This window comes from Callorhinus ursinus, unplaced genomic scaffold, assembly GCF_003265705.2.
Source record: "Callorhinus ursinus isolate GAN/ISIS: 27379988/994484 unplaced genomic scaffold, GSC_fseal_2.0 scaffold6, whole genome shotgun sequence".
Classification (NCBI taxonomy): domain Eukaryota; kingdom Metazoa; phylum Chordata; class Mammalia; order Carnivora; family Otariidae; genus Callorhinus; species Callorhinus ursinus.
The window spans coordinates 41,672,105-41,691,083 of record NW_027397068.1 but is presented as its reverse complement, the minus strand read 5'-3'; the positions used below and the strand labels follow the sequence as shown (position 1 = coordinate 41,691,083).

Here is an 18,979-nt window from a genome sequence, read left to right as displayed (position 1 = left end):
GTTTTCATATTCTTAGCAATTAACCATTTACCAATACACCTCATAAATGAAACTTTGTACTGTGAAAACTAATCTAGATCCTAAAAGTGGTTTTCATATAAAATGTTCTAAAATTGAAATTTTACATTAAGTAACACAGATTAAATGGAAGAGTTTATAATTTTTCTAATTCCAAAATAATTCCAAAATATGTCTAGTCCAGCAATCTTAAATTGATTTCACTTAAAAAAAAAGGTAGCCACCCTTTCCCTCATTATTCTACAACTGTATATGAAGACAAACTTTAGAAAATACATCCACTGAATACTTTCTTTTTTTTTTAAAGATTTTATTTTTTTAATTTATTTATTTGAGAGAGAGAGAATGAGAGATAGAAAGCATGAGAGGGAAGAGGGTCAGAGGGAGAAGCAGACTCCCCACTGAGCAGGGAGCCCGATGTGGGACTCGATCCCAGGACTCCAGGATCATGACCTGAGCCGAAGGCAGTCGCTTCCAGGCGCCCTCCACTGAATACTTTCTGAGAGAAGATGCATAGCCAACGATAGAAAAAGAAAAATGTATTATATGTAACATGTATAAGAACTCTCGCATCTATCCTGAGTTTTCTGAGAACAACCTCCATTTCCTTCTTCTTCCATCCAGATATCAGAGCTATGGATAGGCTGATATGTGAATCTGTAACCAAGTCAGTATCAATGTAATTATTTCCCTAAATTTCTAACATATTTGATGGATGCCATCCTTATATTCCTAAATAGTTCTACAGAAGAGCTTATAAGATGTGCTATTTAAAATTATTCTTCTCTATGAAAGGATATAATTAAGAAAACCCTATAACTTTCCAATTATTAACAATAGGCTGTAGGAGCACTAAGAATGAATTGTGAAATCAAATATATTAGCGCGATATAAATGAAGAGCAGCATTAAAAGAACAGGCTATTCACAGAATAGAAGAATAAGGAAGGGTAAATGGTATATGAGGGTTGTAACATAATCTGTACTTAAGTCTTTTATGTTTTTAATAGATTTTGCAGCCCTTCAAATTTAATATGTTGGAGAAGTTGAAAATACTGAGATAGTTCAATGAAGTGGCTGAAGTACAGGAAACAATTTTGTGAGTAAAAGGGGAAAGAAAGAATTACTTGTCACATGGAAATACACTGGAGAAAATACTGTTTTAAGTAGTCCTTAAATTGTACTTTGAATATTAAACCAAAACAATATATGAGACTGAAAATAGTTCTTTGGCTAGTCATTTAGCAGTAATTTCTGGTTCTAACCCCAGGAAATTGTTTGCAAATTCACTTGGAATTTGATTTTTCAGAAAAACATAATTTCCTTAATAGACATGACATTTATAAGTCACACTGCATACACCTCCTACTTGTATCATTCCAAATTTGTGCTTTATATTTTATAAGTCTCTTTTTCTGCCTACTCTTGTTAACCAGAGTAAGCGTTAGCATCTCCATTTTAAAGATTAGGAAACTTAAAGAAATTATAAAGTAATTGCCACAGTGTAACCCACATGCAAGTGTACAAAAATCAACACAATTCCAGAAGGGTGAAGACAAAGTATTTTAGCCATAGTTGGGGCTGGTGACAGCATCCAGCAATGGGACACAGAAAGTAAAGAGTTTCTAATAATGGGACAAATCCTCAGCAGGATGTTGTTCTTTTCCTACCTACAGAGCCCGTCAGACTTTTTAAATCTATAACCTCAGCAATTCAGCAAACACTGCGTTGTGTAGTAGGTATTAGTTGAATTTGTCTACACTGGAGAGTGGCACAACAGTTACAGAGCTATGAAGGTCCGTTCAGGGCAAAATGGGAGCAGTAATAGCGCAGTACAAATAGAGTTCATGAACGTGTCTCTTATTAATTTTTTGCTAGACTTCAAGGAATTGGAAATTTAAATGCTAAAAATTCTTTACTGTTGCCCTTTGTGCTCTGAAATCAGAAGTAATCACTCCGGTATTCAGCAGCATGTGAACAGAAGCACATAAGGCAGAAACATAACAAAGTAGGAGGCAGAAATTGGTCGGATATCATTTGTGGTTCAAGGTTGCAGGGACAGGTTAGGTTGTGGGAATTGGCAAGTGACACCAGAACCACATTTGTGATTTTAAATCATATGGCATTTGCACTTTGTGTGTGCTCTCGGTCATAAGCTATATATGATTCACTGTCTTGTGCCCTTTCATTCCTTGGAGATGCCACATAACCTAGAAGAAAAGGTAAGAATTTTGAAGACAGACCTATGACCAATCCAAAGTGTCTACATAATAGCAATATGATGTACTGGGAAGGTTACTTAATTTCACTAAGCATCAGTGGTCCTTTGTAAAACTTAAATTTTACCATTCTACCTTAAGTGACCATGAGAAAGATTTAGAAGACAATTTATATACATTATAGTGAATATTGTTACATATGAGTCATCAGGGTAATTGTTATTATCATGATTATTTCAGGCTTATTCATTATCTAGTAACACCTGCACATGATTAATAAGAGAGAGAGACACAGAGAGACAGAAAAGAAGTTTTCTTAGTGCTGGTTTGATCTAGTACAAAGTGGTAAAAAACAAGACAACAGGCCCCAAATGAAGTCACTTATAATATGTGACTTCACCAAACCGAAAATTGACCTAATTACAGCTTTAGCTCTCCCAGAAATGGAATCTTAAACCAGTCACTCAGGAATTGCCTGATCAGCACAAGCTGGGTTATCTGCCTAACAGACACCTGCCATCCCCTAAAGGAAAGTAACGTACATTTTTTTTTTGCCTAGTATAACTTTCTTGTTCCTGCTCCCTTCTGCCTATAAAAGTCTTTCATTTTGTACAGCTCCTTGGCACTCCTTTCTCTCCGCTAGATGGGCTGTTGCTCAATTTGAATTGACTTTTGCTCAAATAAATTCTTAAAAATTTTAATATACCTCAACTTAATCTTTGAACAAAAACATACCATGAAGGATTTACCTACATAGAGATTATACCTTTTTGCGATTGTGTAAAAGGCACATCTAACATTAAAGCAGATGGTACACCCACAAGTCCCAAAAGGACTAGATCTTAGTAAAATACTGTTCTCCTAAATAATTCTTATTTTCCTGATTTTATTAATTGTTCCTAATATTTGTAGGGCAAGTCTAGATTAATTTATATTTACTTTACTGCTCTATCATTTATTCCCAGATCACACTGAAACCTGTGGAAAAAGTGGTATTTTGGTGAGGTCGTTTGGATACAGAGTCCGTCTTACTTTTGTAGAACACTACCATTATTTTGTACACCTTTCTCCCACTTGTATGTAACCTGATTTTAATGTAATTTTTAGTTGTATAATTTTTGCATCATGTATCTCATGAAATTTTTGCACCTTCTTAATAATATCTGAACTTTTAAATATTCCTATAAACCAATTGTGATATAAATAATTTCTGCTTGGACATTTATTTATACACACATAGCTGAATAAAATAGTAAAATGAAATATTAATATAAAACAAGATAAAATGTTGTCAAGAACTAAAGAATTAAACCCTCAAATATGTTTTAAAAGAAAAGAGAACCAAAGAATTTTTTTGGTCTAGCAACTCCATTTTATCATTGTTTCCTGCTTTATAAATTTCAAATTTATACTTATATTCTATATATAGCTTATTATGACCGAAAGCAAACTAAAAAAAATGAGTTCAGCATTCATTATGTTCTGATTTACAAGGAATAAAAGCTGAGTGGAGGCTTAATCATGAACAAATTTAAATCTGAGGGGTCAGTGTTAAAAAAAAAAAAGCAACTTGGGGGAAATGATACAATTACTTAGGTGATACTGAAAAGCCAAAATTTTTTTGAATTTTATAATTTGCCAAAAAAATTCTGCGATTCTTTGCATATTAACAATGATGTTACAAATTGAAAATAAAGTGGGGTTGTACAATAATAGATAGTCTGTTTCTCATAATGAAGGGAGTGACCATGGTACAGGAGAAGAGCCATCACCAGATAAATGGCAAATGTTCTCTGAGGTCTCATTTATTTTCACTATCTTATCAAGAACAGTGAAAGTGAGTTTAAACTAGAAAATTGCCTTTGGTAGAATAATTTTTTTTTTTAAAAAACAAGTTCATTACATATATTTTTAGTTCAGAAAAGCCTTAATTATATTATGCCTTGGGAATAGGTGTTAGTATCAGATATCTAAAAGCAAGTGTTCCATCTGATTTATTGAAATTCATTCACTTTCAGTCCTAATGCATCAATAATAGCAGGGGCATAAAAAACATCACAAAGGACACTAATTTCTCCTTGATAAAATTCTATTAGGCTTGTTAAAATTGATACATTTTTAGCCTCTTTCTTAAAACCAGTGAGTTTCATTCCCACAGTAGTCAGTGTTAGCACTCATCCATGCCTGTGAGCGGTACAAAAAAAGCCAGTCCATTTGCTTGTTCTAGACTGATCCAAAGCTATGGGGCTAAGATTATTTCAATTTTACTAAGTCTGCACCTGACAGCATCATGCTAGAAACCTCTCAAAATGTCCACACACTCCCCAATGACTTTGATTAAATGTCTTGCATTAAAATAATAATAATGAAATAATAATAGCAAAGGAACAAGAAAAAGAGAATGAGAAGGGAGAAATAAAGGTTTTGGAAGAAGACGGAATGACAACTCTGTCAAAATATAATTTAGCCTCATAAATTTTCAAACAAAAGGTAGTCTGAAAGTGTACCTTTAAATGTAAATATAAGCATTTAAGCCGTTAATCAAACACTAACCTTTCAAAACAATGATAAAAGAATTAAAATAAGATATCTCATGGTTCCAATTTTACTGTTACTATGAAGTGAAATTATTTAAAAACTAGCAGCTTCACTTCTAAGGGGCATCTACTTGCACACACACACTAATTTTTCATTCTGTGACTCTCTTCACCCATACAAATAAATTCTAGATGGAATGATTTCAATACATGTAGTAAAACATTTCTTTTACAAATTTCCTTAAATAGAAGTGTACCTGTAAAAGGAAAAAAAGGGGGGGTGGGGGGAAAAATGGATTCCACTGTGTTCCAGAAAATGACAGGTCTAGGCAGACAGAGGTTTACCTGTGGAATTTAGATAACATCTTGGTGTATGGCATTCCCAGATGAGTCAAGGTTTCCAAAAACCACTGACAAGATGTCTACACATAAAACACAGAGATGACCAGGAAAATGACAACTATTCCATTAAAGAGACAGCTGCGCAATCAAAAAGTATCCAGCGAGGAAAACTGTCCCAAGGCACCTGAAGGGTCAACTTCAGAATATTTTGTGATATTGCTGCCAAGAAAGATTTATTTTGAAATAAATAGCATAAAGAATATTACACAAAAGTGATTTTATAGGACTCACTACTCCCAAAGACCACTTCTTTATTTAGTGCCAATCTGGCTGGAATGGTAAAATGAAAGTTGTTAGTGTATTTCAGAATTAAGTAACTTGAAATGGAAATCCTTTGTTCAGCCCCAATCTTTTTTCTTCCCTTTTTAAATTATTGTTTATAATTGTTATTTAACACATAGACTGTGCTAAGGAAATCTAAATCGAAGAAAGTCATAAATCTACATCATCCATTTGCCACATCCATTGCCAGGAAGATTAGCAAATATACTGGAGGTAGTGCCTGTGATGCCAAGACCCTGCTTCTTCCTATTGCTGTGGAGGGAGGAGGCTGGAAGGGTAAAAGCAGGAATGAGATCCCTTTGATATTATCTGTTTTCACTTTCCTCTTGATTCAAGGATAATACTTCATGAAATGAGAAGAAAAAAATGAATGAGGAAAAAGACTAACCCAGGGATACAGAAGATATTTTTCAATGTAAAAAAAAAAAAAAAAAAAAAAAAGAAGATTATTTTAAAAAGAAAGAAATCAAGTATTTCTGAAACTCTACAATAACGTAAAATGAAAGCTCCAGAAAATAGATGCTCTGTCAAAATTTAGATTACTAAAATCATGCAAGTAGAAAACTTGAAAAGACCAACTACTGTAGAATAGATTGAAAAGATGATTCAATAGCTACCATTCATGAAAGTACCAGGACTAGATTATTTCATAGATGAGTTCTAGAAATCATTAATATCTCCGATTCTATTTCAACTGTTCCAGACCACAGAAGGAAATCCCAAATTATTCTTTGAAGCTTGCCTAATTTGCAAAATATTATAGGTGAAAAGCTATGAATCAGTCTAATTTTTGAATAAAATTGCAAGAAGTATAAACAAAAATACTAGAAGTAGAATAAGGCCATTGAAACAAAGGATAATATATTACAAACAAATAAGTTATAGTCTAGCAAAAGATGGTTGGGTTAATATAAGAACACTTACCAGCCTATCTGAATGCATCCAAAATTAAAAAAAAAAAGAAATATTATCATACTAATGTAGGTTCAAAAATATTTAATAAAATATATTGCCATTCCTGATAATTGAAGGAAACTACTTAAATGTAATAAAGATTACTTAATAAATAGCAATTTTACAATAAATAATAAAATACTAAAATCTTTAATTTTATATTCAGGAATGTGATTGAGATTCTTGCTATTGTCATTTATATTTAACACTTTCTTGGAGAATCTTGTGAATATATTAGATATAAAGTAAATACTATTAATACTAGACATAAATGAAAAGTTTCCCTTTAAAGATATTACCTGAAAAAACCTAAGAGATGCTAAATAAACTTCACTATATTAATAACAGAATTCAAACATGAAAAAGGTGCCAAAGACACATATATTCTCCATTTTAATAATAAAAACTCAGGGGAAAATATTCTATTCACAATTGTTATTAAACCTAAAAACACATATGAATAAATTTAACAACAATGGCACAAAATCTATACGAAAATGTCTACAAAGTCTTATTGAAGACCAAAATAAAATAAGACAGATTAGAATACAATGACATATTAAACTCTTGGATACAAAGCCTAAACTTCATAAATTATGCCTCTGTCAAATTAATTTTTAAAAAAAAACACAATTCTAATTATAACCTTAATAGGTTTTGTTTTGTTTTGAATTGAATATAATGATTTTTCAATTAACATTAAGGAATAAAAGCTGGAGAATAGCCAAGGGAGGTATGAACAAGTAAAATATTGAGCAGACTTGTTTTACCATCTGTCACAATATTATAAACCCATTATAATCATGAATTAGGTAGTGACATAGGATGCAAATAAATCAGTGGAAAAGAATAGAGAAAAAAATTGAGAAAAAGATCCAATACATTTCATAATTTAATATAAACAAATAAGATATTTCTATTATTTGGGTAAATAAATGGTAGAACAAATGGTTTCTTCCCACATGGAAGAAAATAGTGTTGGTGTCCTAGTTAATATTAAATACTAAAATACATTCCAGATTAATTAAAAGCTTACTATAAACATTAATAAATATCTTAGAAAACAATGTAGGATATTATATGTATAACTTGGGGTGGGTATATCTTCATTACCAAGACAGGAAACTTGGAAAATATACTTTCTGAGATAAAAATTAAAATAATAGTTATTTTGGTCAAATTGACCAAAACAAAAATATATAAGAGAGATGTGGAGAAATTTTCAACACATATTGAAGCCTGACAGGTTCATTTCTATAATATCAAAAGAGGTAAATATCTATAAATACAAACTAACTAGAAAATAAACATCTCAAGAAATGAGCAAATCTTTGGCTCTTTTACAGTAATTATAAATTGACTTAACATATTCAAAGAGCAATCGGGGACTATAAAATTAAATAGCCGTCATTAGATTTCCACATCTTTGTACAACTATTTTTGTCATCGTTTCAGATCTCATCGATAAAAAGAAAATGATCCCAAAGTAAAACATGTTTAATGTACTTTAATGGTTATAGTTATACTTTTGAGTCAAAAAGGCAAGCTGAGCATACAACATGTACAGTTCTGCAACTCCTAGCAGTGGAACATTAGCGGCAGAGGTATTTCAGCCAACTGCTGGAAGAGGAAGGCCAGACCTACATGCATTGATTAATAAGCACAGTGGAACAATTGTCAGTCCACCGTGCATGTGGTGAGGTGAACAGACACAAGGGAAGCTGAACTGTTAGGCAGAATTCTGTATATTCTGGAAACTTGTGGAAGGAACATGTGAACAAAAGTGAGTGTTAAAAGTGGGCCAGAGAACAGGGATAATCCCTCTACGACCCTGACTTTTAGAATCAGCCAAGCATTTATCTTTCCAGAGAAAGAGATTTTTAAACAATTAAGTAAACAAATAGCTATAACATATAATAACTGTTAAGTGAAATGATCTGAGCCTAAGAAAGGCAAATGTTCAAATGCATTGAGAATCATCAAAATGATACATGTAAAATGCAGAGTTGAAGGCATCCGTGTCTTTTCAAATCAAAAGACCTATAAAATTTTAAATTATGTCCACGCTTAGACACCTCACTTTGAAATGTTAACACAAGGATAAAATGAATATTTCAAGAACTTCTTTTAAAATTATCTACAAAAGAATGAAGAACAGATTGATATCAGACTTCCCATCAGTAACACCACTCCCTAGAATGCAACTGAACAATGATCTCAGTGTCCTAAAGAAAAATGATTCTCAACCCCGAATTCTACATCTAACAAAACTATTACTCAACTGTAAAGGTAGAATAAATTCAGAGTTTACCTTGCCAACGTGCCTTTTAGGAAGTTGTGTGAAGAGTATCAGAAAGAAAATACATTGCATCTAAGAAAGAATAAATCTAACTCAGGGAACAGAGCAGGGAAGATAGATGTCTAAGAGGCTCAGAGAGCGACCAATTTAGGTAAAAGCAAGAAGAGAGAGTACTATGTGAGAAATCTCCAGGGAAGGAGAGCATATACCGTTAAAATAAAAAGCTACAGATAATATCATGGTCAAATATGAGGAAAATGGTCTAAATTCAAACAGGAAAGCAATGTGTTCCCAAAATAACAGTAAAATGAATACCAAGCAATAGATAGAGGGAATAAGAGTTGAAAATGTATTTAGGATACAACTTAAAAAAATTTTTTCCCTTTTACAAGAAGAAAAAAGAAAGGCAACCAGAAACTCTGGTGGGGGGTGAGGGGTCGTAAAAAGAAAGTATGATCCAAAAGTAAATTAGGTGAAAATGATTTCGCTTTTACAAACCCTCTAAAGTATATTCCCTATGTATATAGATGATATAGATATAGATTAATCTATCTGTCTATCCCAGAAGAACTATAAAGAGATTAGGACCAGCTGGAGAGAGGTATGAGAAAGACTTTCATTTTACTGTAAAGCCAATTTTAGTATTTGGTTCTGTAAAATATCTACATGAACTAACTTGATTTTTTTTTCAAGAAAGTAATACATACACATATATATCACAACATGTTTCTTCTTCAAAATATTTTCCCAAAAATTATTAGATGATTTACAAACATGAATTTAGATTGTCAAAATGTAATTACTTATATTTACTACATTCTGTAAATCTTTAGTCACAGCCTAACACCAGAATGAGAGTACAAAGTATCTTCTTGTAGAACAAATGGCCCACATTTCCCCAAGGGAACACATCCTTTTGAGAATAAATTGCATTTACCATGTTTCATGATTACATTTATTTTAGGACTACAGGCTAAATCCATAAAACTTGTAATGATGGTTTTTTTTTTTTTTCCTTCCCAGGCTTATGGGAAAAGACTTATTTTCACAACTACTCTAACTCATTAGAAGCATTGTTAATTTACTACTATCTCAAGTCTCTTCATCTCTAATCTACATTGATTTTCTGTCCTGAACACAGAAAGTGTGCATTTTTAATGCTTTAGCTGCAATAAGTTTTCTTCTGGATATTTTTTCTCCAAGAAAAGTTGAATGAAAGAGGCAAAACAACTGCTTGAACATAGATTAATAACTTCCTAGGAATGACTGCAAGGAGTGTACAAATTTTTAGGGAGGTAACATTATTAAAGAACATAAAGAAGTAAAAACATAAAGAAGCATATGACCTGGAAATAGGACATAAAAAGTGCTTCTCATTTATTACTGTTGGTTATAGTCTCTGTTGGGACCTGAGCTCCATGAACCATTAAAATTCAACTCATGGCCCATCATCAGTAAAAAGTAAATTCAAGAAATTTAGAGAAGGTTTTTTTTCCCCCCTCATACAAATTAAGTATGTGACTATCTGCTCTCACAGATCTTCTAAGGTATATATACATTTCCCAAATTGCCATATCAGAATGTTTTTAAAAATGGACATTAGATCTGTCTTTTGTGTATTTATTTATTTAATTTTGAGAGAGTGTGTGCAAGAGCACAGGTCCAGGAGAGGGTGGAGGAACAGAGCGAGAGAGAGAATCCTAAGCAGGCTCCATAGTGGGCATGGATCTATCTCAGGCATGATCAGGAGATCATGACCTGAGCCTAAATCAAGAGTCTGACGCTTATCCAACTGAGCCACCCAGGCGCCCCATGTCTTTTGGTGTTTCAGTCACTATGTGGCTCTCAGGTCTTCCCTGGATGACATGGGGTTACTTGTCTTTAGCATGTTAGTTCAAGGAGAAGAAAATCAAGGAAGTCAAAGCAGGTGAGCCTTGTCTGAAACTGCTTCATTGTTGTCTTCTTAATGCTGTGCCCTCACCTTCAGTGGGAAGAAGGATGTGTGTCAATTCACGAATCAATACTCATTGAGGAGCACATGTAATATATTTTTTAAAAATTGTAGTAAGGAAACAGAGTCGTCCATATTGAGCTATAGTTCTTAAAAAATGGTTAGAAATTAACATTTAAAACTTTAATATATTAACTAAAAAGAGTGTTCAATTATTTTATTGTTTTGAAAGAATGGGCAGGGATATAGTCTAATGATATAGTCTAATAGTCATCATTCTTTTAAAAAAATTTTTTTTAATTTATTTTTGTGAGAGAGAGAGAGCAAGCGAGCATGCATGCACACAAACATGAGGCAGGGAGGGGCAGAGGGAGAAGCAGACTCCCCGCTGAGCTGGGAGCCTGACACAGGACTCAGGACTGGATCCCAGGGTCCTGGGATCATGACCTGAGCTGAAGACAGGCGCTTAACCTACTGAGCCACCCAGGCGCCCTAGTTTATCATTCTGAAAACACCAGGAATAAAGATGAATGAACACTGGCTTCTTTTTCTAGCCATCACAGCCCTATTTTGTCAAATTAGCGTTAACCACATTATTTTAATCTCTTGCTTTTTCAGTGACAAAACAGGAAACTATTCCAATCATTTCTATTCATTTAATTTTAGGATTAGCTATTGCAGTCTAAACTGATGTCATGGCAAACCTCTGCATTAGATATGATAATATACATTAATACATATTTTACCAAATGATATGGGTAATACATAATATGGCTATTTTTTTCAATTACATAGGCACAAATTCATCAATTCTTTGAAGCTCTTTACCAATAACAAATGTGAGAGGAGATACTTTGTCCTTAATTAATATATATTAGACATAAATTATACTATATATACAGATGTGTGTATATGTGAATTATCATCATCAAAATGCTGATTGTTATAAGAAAAGAAAAAACACCATTCTAAATCACTATTTCTGGAAATTAAGGATGCCCTATGATGATGTTCTTTTGTAAGAATAAAATATCCATCACTAAGAGTTTTCTGTTTTTAATTCTTGAGACATGAGGTCATATCCTCATTAAATACAGAGCTAAAAACATAATCCTTGATAGAGGATGGCAGATCACAATTTAAAATCTAAATACTCTCCAAATTGCAAACATCATGATGGATTTTAAATTTTCCAATAACTTAACAAAACTTGTTTTCATTTGTTAGATAGATTGTGGCCCTCTGTACTATGCTCCTAAGAGGTAATTCAGTACAGGGGTTAAGGGCGTGGGTTTGGCAGTCAGAAGGACCTGGGTCTACATCCTAACCCTGCTATTGCCTAGGCAAATGAGTTTTGACAGAAATCGTGTGAATTAATATGAGGTTCATAGGAATTATAGAGGAAGATGTCTAGGAGCATTTGTAGAGCGTAATAGAAGTGGTAAAAAAAAAAAAAAACAACCTGAGTCTTATAAATATTACTGTGTTCTTGGTACACTGTCCTCTTCTTTGTTTTTATGAACTCAGAGTATGGATTTTTAGCTACTTTAAATTTATTTCTAGTTTCAGGACTGGGTTTCCTTGATTAAACCAGTGGGTCCAAGCTAAGTAAGGTATTATATTTTCTGTCAAAATAACTTAAATAGAAAGAAACAGTGGAGGGGGGGAGTAACAGAGGAAAGGAGAAAGGATGCAAGGAAGATAGGAAAAAAAGTAGGAAAGAAGGTAGAAAAGAAGGAAGAAGAAAGAAATCTTTTTGGCCATTACAGCAACACATCTTCTGGTAATGTCACCAAGAAAACTGCTGTGCCTTTAGCAGTTAGGAACTTACACACGCCTCAAATTACTTTAGACAACTTAGAGCAGTACAACTTATTAACATTTTTTGGTCATTAGTAAACTGAATATCCTCAATCACATCCTGCTTGCCAGTATCCTTAGTCCAAACGAAGATATTCTGGACAATTCCACTTATGACATGAGGAAATGCTTTCACGGCAGCCATTCATATGTATTCATTTATAAATTATTCTGCCAGAGTTAACCGGGCCTTTTTGGGGAGATTTGATGTTGTCAAGAATTATATAATACACAGGCTTTCTATGGATTCTGGCTTCAGATTTCCTTTGCTTAGAATTGAAATTATCTATTTCATTTTCCTTCAACATATTATATTCTTTGAAATGCCAGACACCCTCAAAGGGTACTATTGAGTTCTTTTTCCAGTTACCGTGTTTTAAATTTTTAAATATTTCTTCTTCACTCTTAGGAGAGAAAAGATTAGTAAAGGAAACAAAACTCAATGAAGACTTATCGTTACTTTTCAAATATGATATTTAAATGCTATAATTAAAAAAATTCATTTATTTATTTTAGAGACAGAGAGGGAGAGAAAGTGTGTGTGGGAGGGGCAGAGGGAGAGGGAGAATCTCAAGCAGACTCCCCACTGAGCATGGAGACTGACATGGGGTTTGAGCCCCGTGAGATCATGACCTGAGCAGAAATCAAGAGTCAGACACTTAACCGACTGAGCCACCCAGGCACCCCTAAATTTTGTGATTTGTAAAGCAATAGAAGATACCACAAAGGGACAGGGAATTTATTTTAACAAGAGACAAATAATAAACATCAAAATAAAAACTGATGATACTTAAAGGATAAATATCTTTCCTATACGATGGATATATAAAAACTGTTACGATAAACACTAAGACTCCATAGAAAAACTGAGCAAAGGTAAATCCAAACCAAAAGACAATCCCCCCCAAAAAGATATACAAATGGAAAATAGTTAATGAACATATGAAAAAATCCAACTCCGTCAAGATAAGAAATACAATTCAAAACAAAAATGACATTTTTTTTCCTATCAGATTGACAAATGTGAGAACAGATAATAATCAGGGTCAGCAAGAGTGCAGTAAAATAGACTCTGCTGTACATTTGTGGGAGGATAATTCAGTAAAATAATTTTGGATAGGTAATTGCCAATTATATACCAAGAACCTTAAAATTGTTCATATTATTTAATTATACTGAGATATTTCTTCCAAGGGCTGAAATCACAAATAAATATGAGAGTATTTTTATGGAGATGATTATATGGATTATTTACCATGGAAACAAGGAAATCACACAATATACAATATATAAGATCCCATAATATATGTTATATATTATTATATAGTATGATAAACACTAGTGTAAAAGGTTAAATGAATATCTATATGAATTTAAAACTGTGAAAGAGAGGAAGACCTATTTGAGACGTGACAGAATCTGTTATGTTTCATTTGCACACACATGAAGGAAATATGCAGAAATATTAACAGTAACTCTCAGTTGTGAAATTATGAGTTTACTTCTATTTCTAAACTGAATGCAAAAATATAAAATGGCAAATAAATAATAAAGGCCTACATAGCTAGGGGAGAGAAAAATAAATTTCACTGTTCATATCTGAGTCTCCAGTGCACAGGGAGCCCTTGGAAATTACTTAAGAGCAACAATACATTACTGTTAGTTACAGCTTGCCCCGTTACGCATTTTTCTGCTAAACACAGATTCTTCAATGATCACAATTTATGGCACCTATGATTCCATTCAAATTTCTTTTCATTGTAATTCCTTTTGTCGTCTTTAGGCAAATTAAAAATCTTAATCCATTTTTATGGCAAATTCTCTATTTTCCTGAATCAACCTTTGACCTTTAACATAGCATCATGGACATTAGATTCCATTAATTTGATTATTCAGAAGTTTGTTATACAGAAAATACACAGAAATAAGTAACTAGACCAGAAATCGGTACCCAAACTGAAATGATACTATAACATAAACCTAAAGCACAGCATTCGTTTTGAGAAAAGGTAACAGGTGGAGGCTATAAGGGCAATAAGGAGACTCTCACTGAAGAAAGGAAGGACAGTAAGGAAGTCATTTTTGAGGACTGGGGAAAAAAAAGGATTCACAATAAATTACTATCAGAACCATGAGCTTGACTATGGCTGCAATACTAGGAAGGCAGCTATGCTCAACACTATACCACCAACGCTGGCTGCAATACTAGGAAGAGAGAAAATATACCTATCAACTTGTGGATCTGGCTAAGGGGATTTCCAAGCAAACACCTGACAGTGTTGTCACCTTTTAGCCATACATAATATAATTGTAAGAGAGAGATGAGCAAAAGAGAGAACAATTCAGGTTTTAAGCAGAATTTAGAGAATTTATTTCCAACTCAGGACTTGCAGAGTTGGAAAATAAAGGTTTCACGTTTACAGCGTCTTCATCAATGAAAACCTGGCAAGAGGTTTTCCAAGTAAGACGCTGTCTCAAGGAAAAGATCAAATTCAGAATGCTGTTTGCAAGTCAAGATCAAATCAAAGATGTAGCTCTAAGACCCATTGTTAAGACCTCTAAAAAATTTCAGAGACTCTCTTAGTTATATAAAATATCTAACAATCTTAAAGGTGTCCCATGGCATTTTAATTCTCAGCTAATGCTAGAGTGAAACAGCCTGTCTTGAAAAGATCTGTGGGTATGTATTTTATCTAAAGGGATGGGATTATAATTTGATACATAGAAATCCTACAAAATCATTTAAAGAGTTGTAACAGCCTGGAATAAAAGGGAAAAAAATGTTCAACCAATAGCTTAGAACCCCTGGGTCTATTTTAAATTGCTTGCCAGCCTATCACTAGTCTATACAATTTAGTATCATTTCACATAATAATAACAATCAGGAGAAAAATATTATAGCTAACTTTTATTGACCACTTTTTAAATACCAAGCATTGTGCTGACATTTTACAGGATATTCATTTATCCCTCCAAACAAACCTCTGAGTTTTTAAACTACTCAAACATTTTTATCCACATCTAGATTTTTATTCCAAGAACTTTATCAGAAATGGAGATGACATATTTATAAGATTATACTCACAGCAACATTATTTATACAAATAAAATCATGGAAGAACCTCAAAGTCTAATGAAAGAGAACAGTTAAATTAAGAATCTTTCAAATAGGGGCACGTGGGTGGCTCAGTTGTTAAGCGTCTGCCTTTGGCTCAGGTCATGATCCCAGGTCCTGGGATTGAGCCCCGCATCGAGCCCCACATCAAGCCCCGCATCGAGCCCCGCATCGGGTTCCTCGCTCTGCGGGAAGCCTGCTTCTCCCTTTCTCCACACCCCTGCTTGTGTTGCCTCTCTCACTGTGTCTCTCTGTGTCAAATAAATAAATAAAATCTTTTTTTAAAAAAAGGATCTCTTATATAATGGCTTATAATTAATTAATTGAAGCTTATGAGTTAATATAATCTCGTATTTTAAAAGTAGGAAAACTAAAAATTGGTGAGGTCATGCTTGTCTAAAAATAAAAAAAAAATGGCAGATACAACATTTCAATCCTGGTATTATGACTTCAGAAGACCCACTCCCAATCACTTCCCTATATTGGATCATGTTATAATTTATATAAGAAAGTGAATGGTACTATCATATCTTGTGTATTGGAAAACTTCACCCTGCAACAAAACACATCATGCTTTTTGTATGATTTACATGGCTATATACCCTGAGAGGGAACATGCATTCATTTCTGGGCATGCACCCAGAGAAGAAAGCTATGGGTTTCTCACTCATCCTTAGCCAGACAGTGGACCCCTTGGTCCAGCTGTCACAACACCGTCTGTTTCAGCCCCGGTGAGCTTTATCTAGGTTCCACATGACTGAGACAACAGGTCAGGAGAGGGCATCTTTTATGTGAAGGAGGCCTTGGTGAAACCTGAGAAGCCTTGCTGGTCTGTGTTGAATAAGGCAGAGCTTTAGCTGCACTAGCTTATATATTCCTTTACCACAAAATTGCTTTATAATTAAAAAAAAATGCTTATAGACTTTTCCTTTGTCAAAAATAGAAGAGAAAAAATGATGAAACTAAAAAAAAATCTACATTAATGAAGCGCTATAGCTGAGATCTGAGGCACGTACAAAAGTAAAAAATTCTAAGTTATGGTTCCCATAGCAACTGCAACACAGTTGGATTTCACTTTTATGTTTAAGTAAGTTTAACTTGAGTGGAGATGCAAAATACTTCCTCTGAACCAAAAAGAGAATTACGGAAAATATACAGACTGTGGTTCAGACTTTTCTGGCTTTCAAATGTATCAAACATTAACTCCAATATATATACATATTTTGACATCAAAGCTATATATTCATTTGTATAATACGATTTCAAACTATATTCAATTTATAAAATATGATTATTTAAAATGGGGAAATTCCCATCAAAATCTGTTAAATCAAAGGACACAATCTTATAGTTTGGAAATATAGGGGCATAGTTCTGTTTTTAATTACAATAGAATAGTCGCTGGAAGTATAATTTATGAAAACACAATCTGATTACATTCACTGTCAAGTGTTTTAAACTTGACATTTTCAATTACTGTAGATGTAATCTGAAACTAGGAAAACAACCTAATAGTACTTTATGGAGAGATATACATATAAATGTTCAAGACATTTGTAGTTTGCATCTTTATTTCAATTTTTTTTTTAAAGAAGCAGGGAGGGTACTTACTCCTGTTATGTAACGAGGTCTATATTGAATAGTTCCAAATAAACCAAGAATGACGATAATAATATGTACAAAATTTGCCAGGATAGGTGCCCACTGATATCCAAGGAAGTCAAATATTTGCCTCTCCAGCACACAAACCTAAAATAGCAAAACAGGATATATAGATAAGCACAGTGATGAGAGAGAGAATAAAAAGGATCACATTGTATTATAATTAGCAATTATAACTGTGTTACTCAATCTGGCATTTGTCTTTAACAGTGAGACTGACATTTTCAGGTATATTTCAAAGAAACACTATGGAAGTTGTAGATCGACAGACAGCTATAATCCTTTTAGGGATGATTTTGTGGCAACATCAAGCCATATTCACAGGATATCATCTGTGCAGTCTCAGGATAAATTATATTGTCATATGCACTAACACTTGGATTCATCAACCAGCAAGTTTGCAAAGTCCACACAAAGGGTTTGCTGTTAGGATCTGCTCAAATGTCATTATACAAGTTGGGAATAAAACAAAGGTGATTGATGTAGAGGAAAAATAAGTCGTCAGCAAGTCACCTGATCCGGATTCTGGACTTCAATCTGCCTCTCAACAGCTGTAGTCCCCTAGCTAAGTCTTCCCCTTCTTTGGGGTTCTGATTCCTCATTTGTAAAATACATGATTTTGACTAGCGTCTAGGGTCCTTCTACCCCAAATAGTACTGGATTATAAAATAAATATGACTTTTTTTTGTCATACTCTGTTACCTATATAACTGGCAAAAGGGTGCAACAAGGACATTAAAACAATGGGAAACAAAAATAAAAATAAAGCATCACTGTTATAAAAGCAAGGAACGTAGGTCATTTCAAATAATCCTACACTGATCTGTGCTCACAACTTTACAGTTAAGACATAGGTACAAATCTAAGGAGTGAGAGAAGAAAAATAAAACCAACCAACCAACCAGAAAACACAAGCTGTTCATCAGATCTAACAAAGCAAAAGGGGAATGGTGAATTAAACCCAGCTTTATCCTTCCTGCCTTCCCTCAGGTGGAATGATAATCAACTGTTTGGAGTAAAACATTGTGAAAGGACCTGATGATCTTCCACACAGAGATTCAATATTTTTTTTGGGGGGGGGCTAGGCTTTAAAGGAAAAGGATTTAAAAACCCCTCAGTTACTAACATCACTATGCTTTAATGATATTTCTTGTCAAAAGGACATACTAACTCTCAAAATAGACAGCGTGCTTTTAGTAGCTCACTTTGAAGATTTCTTGAATGATCATTATTCCCACTGCACTTCTTTAGCTGCACAGCACATTTTCCCATCAGGCTTTAAAAAAGAAAATCAATTCATGACAACTGTTTGCATAACACTTCTGTTTCCTAAGGCACACTGGGTACCATATAAGGGCTGTAATGGTAATCCAGCCTTGTCAAATCTTCATTTTCACTTAGTCTTGGCAGTGATTTAAAAAAGGGAGAATGTAGGTCTGTTCTACCTTGCATTTTCTAAATCCACAATACCCACTGGAGTTGCAAAAGTGGAACGTAAATAACACTGCACATGACTCCAGATTCATAAACTTTGAACTGCCTTCTGATGAAACATTTCTTCAACTGCTATCAGGCAGTCAACACTTCACATAAAGGAGATCCATTTGTGGTGTTAGGCAGTATTATGTATACCTTGTTTTTGAATCCATTAATGGTACCAAAAAATAAGTGTTTGTTCTCA

General features: G+C 33.6%; 1 protein-coding gene across 5 annotated transcripts in view; it reads right to left on the bottom strand.

Moving 5' to 3' along the window:
* NKAIN2 (sodium/potassium transporting ATPase interacting 2) overlaps window positions 1-18,979 on the bottom strand; it is a 965,996-nt gene that overhangs the window by 492,945 nt on the left and 454,072 nt on the right. For 4 of the 5 annotated variants that reach the window (XM_073893867.1, XM_025865124.2, XM_073893866.1 and 1 more), the window contains one exon: window positions 17,248-17,385. The exons of the other annotated variant lie outside the window; for it this stretch is intronic. In XM_073893867.1, the coding sequence (XP_073749968.1) occupies window positions 17,248-17,385 (138 nt within the window). The remainder of the gene's footprint in view (window positions 1-17,247; window positions 17,386-18,979) is intronic. 5 annotated transcript variants of the gene reach the window in all.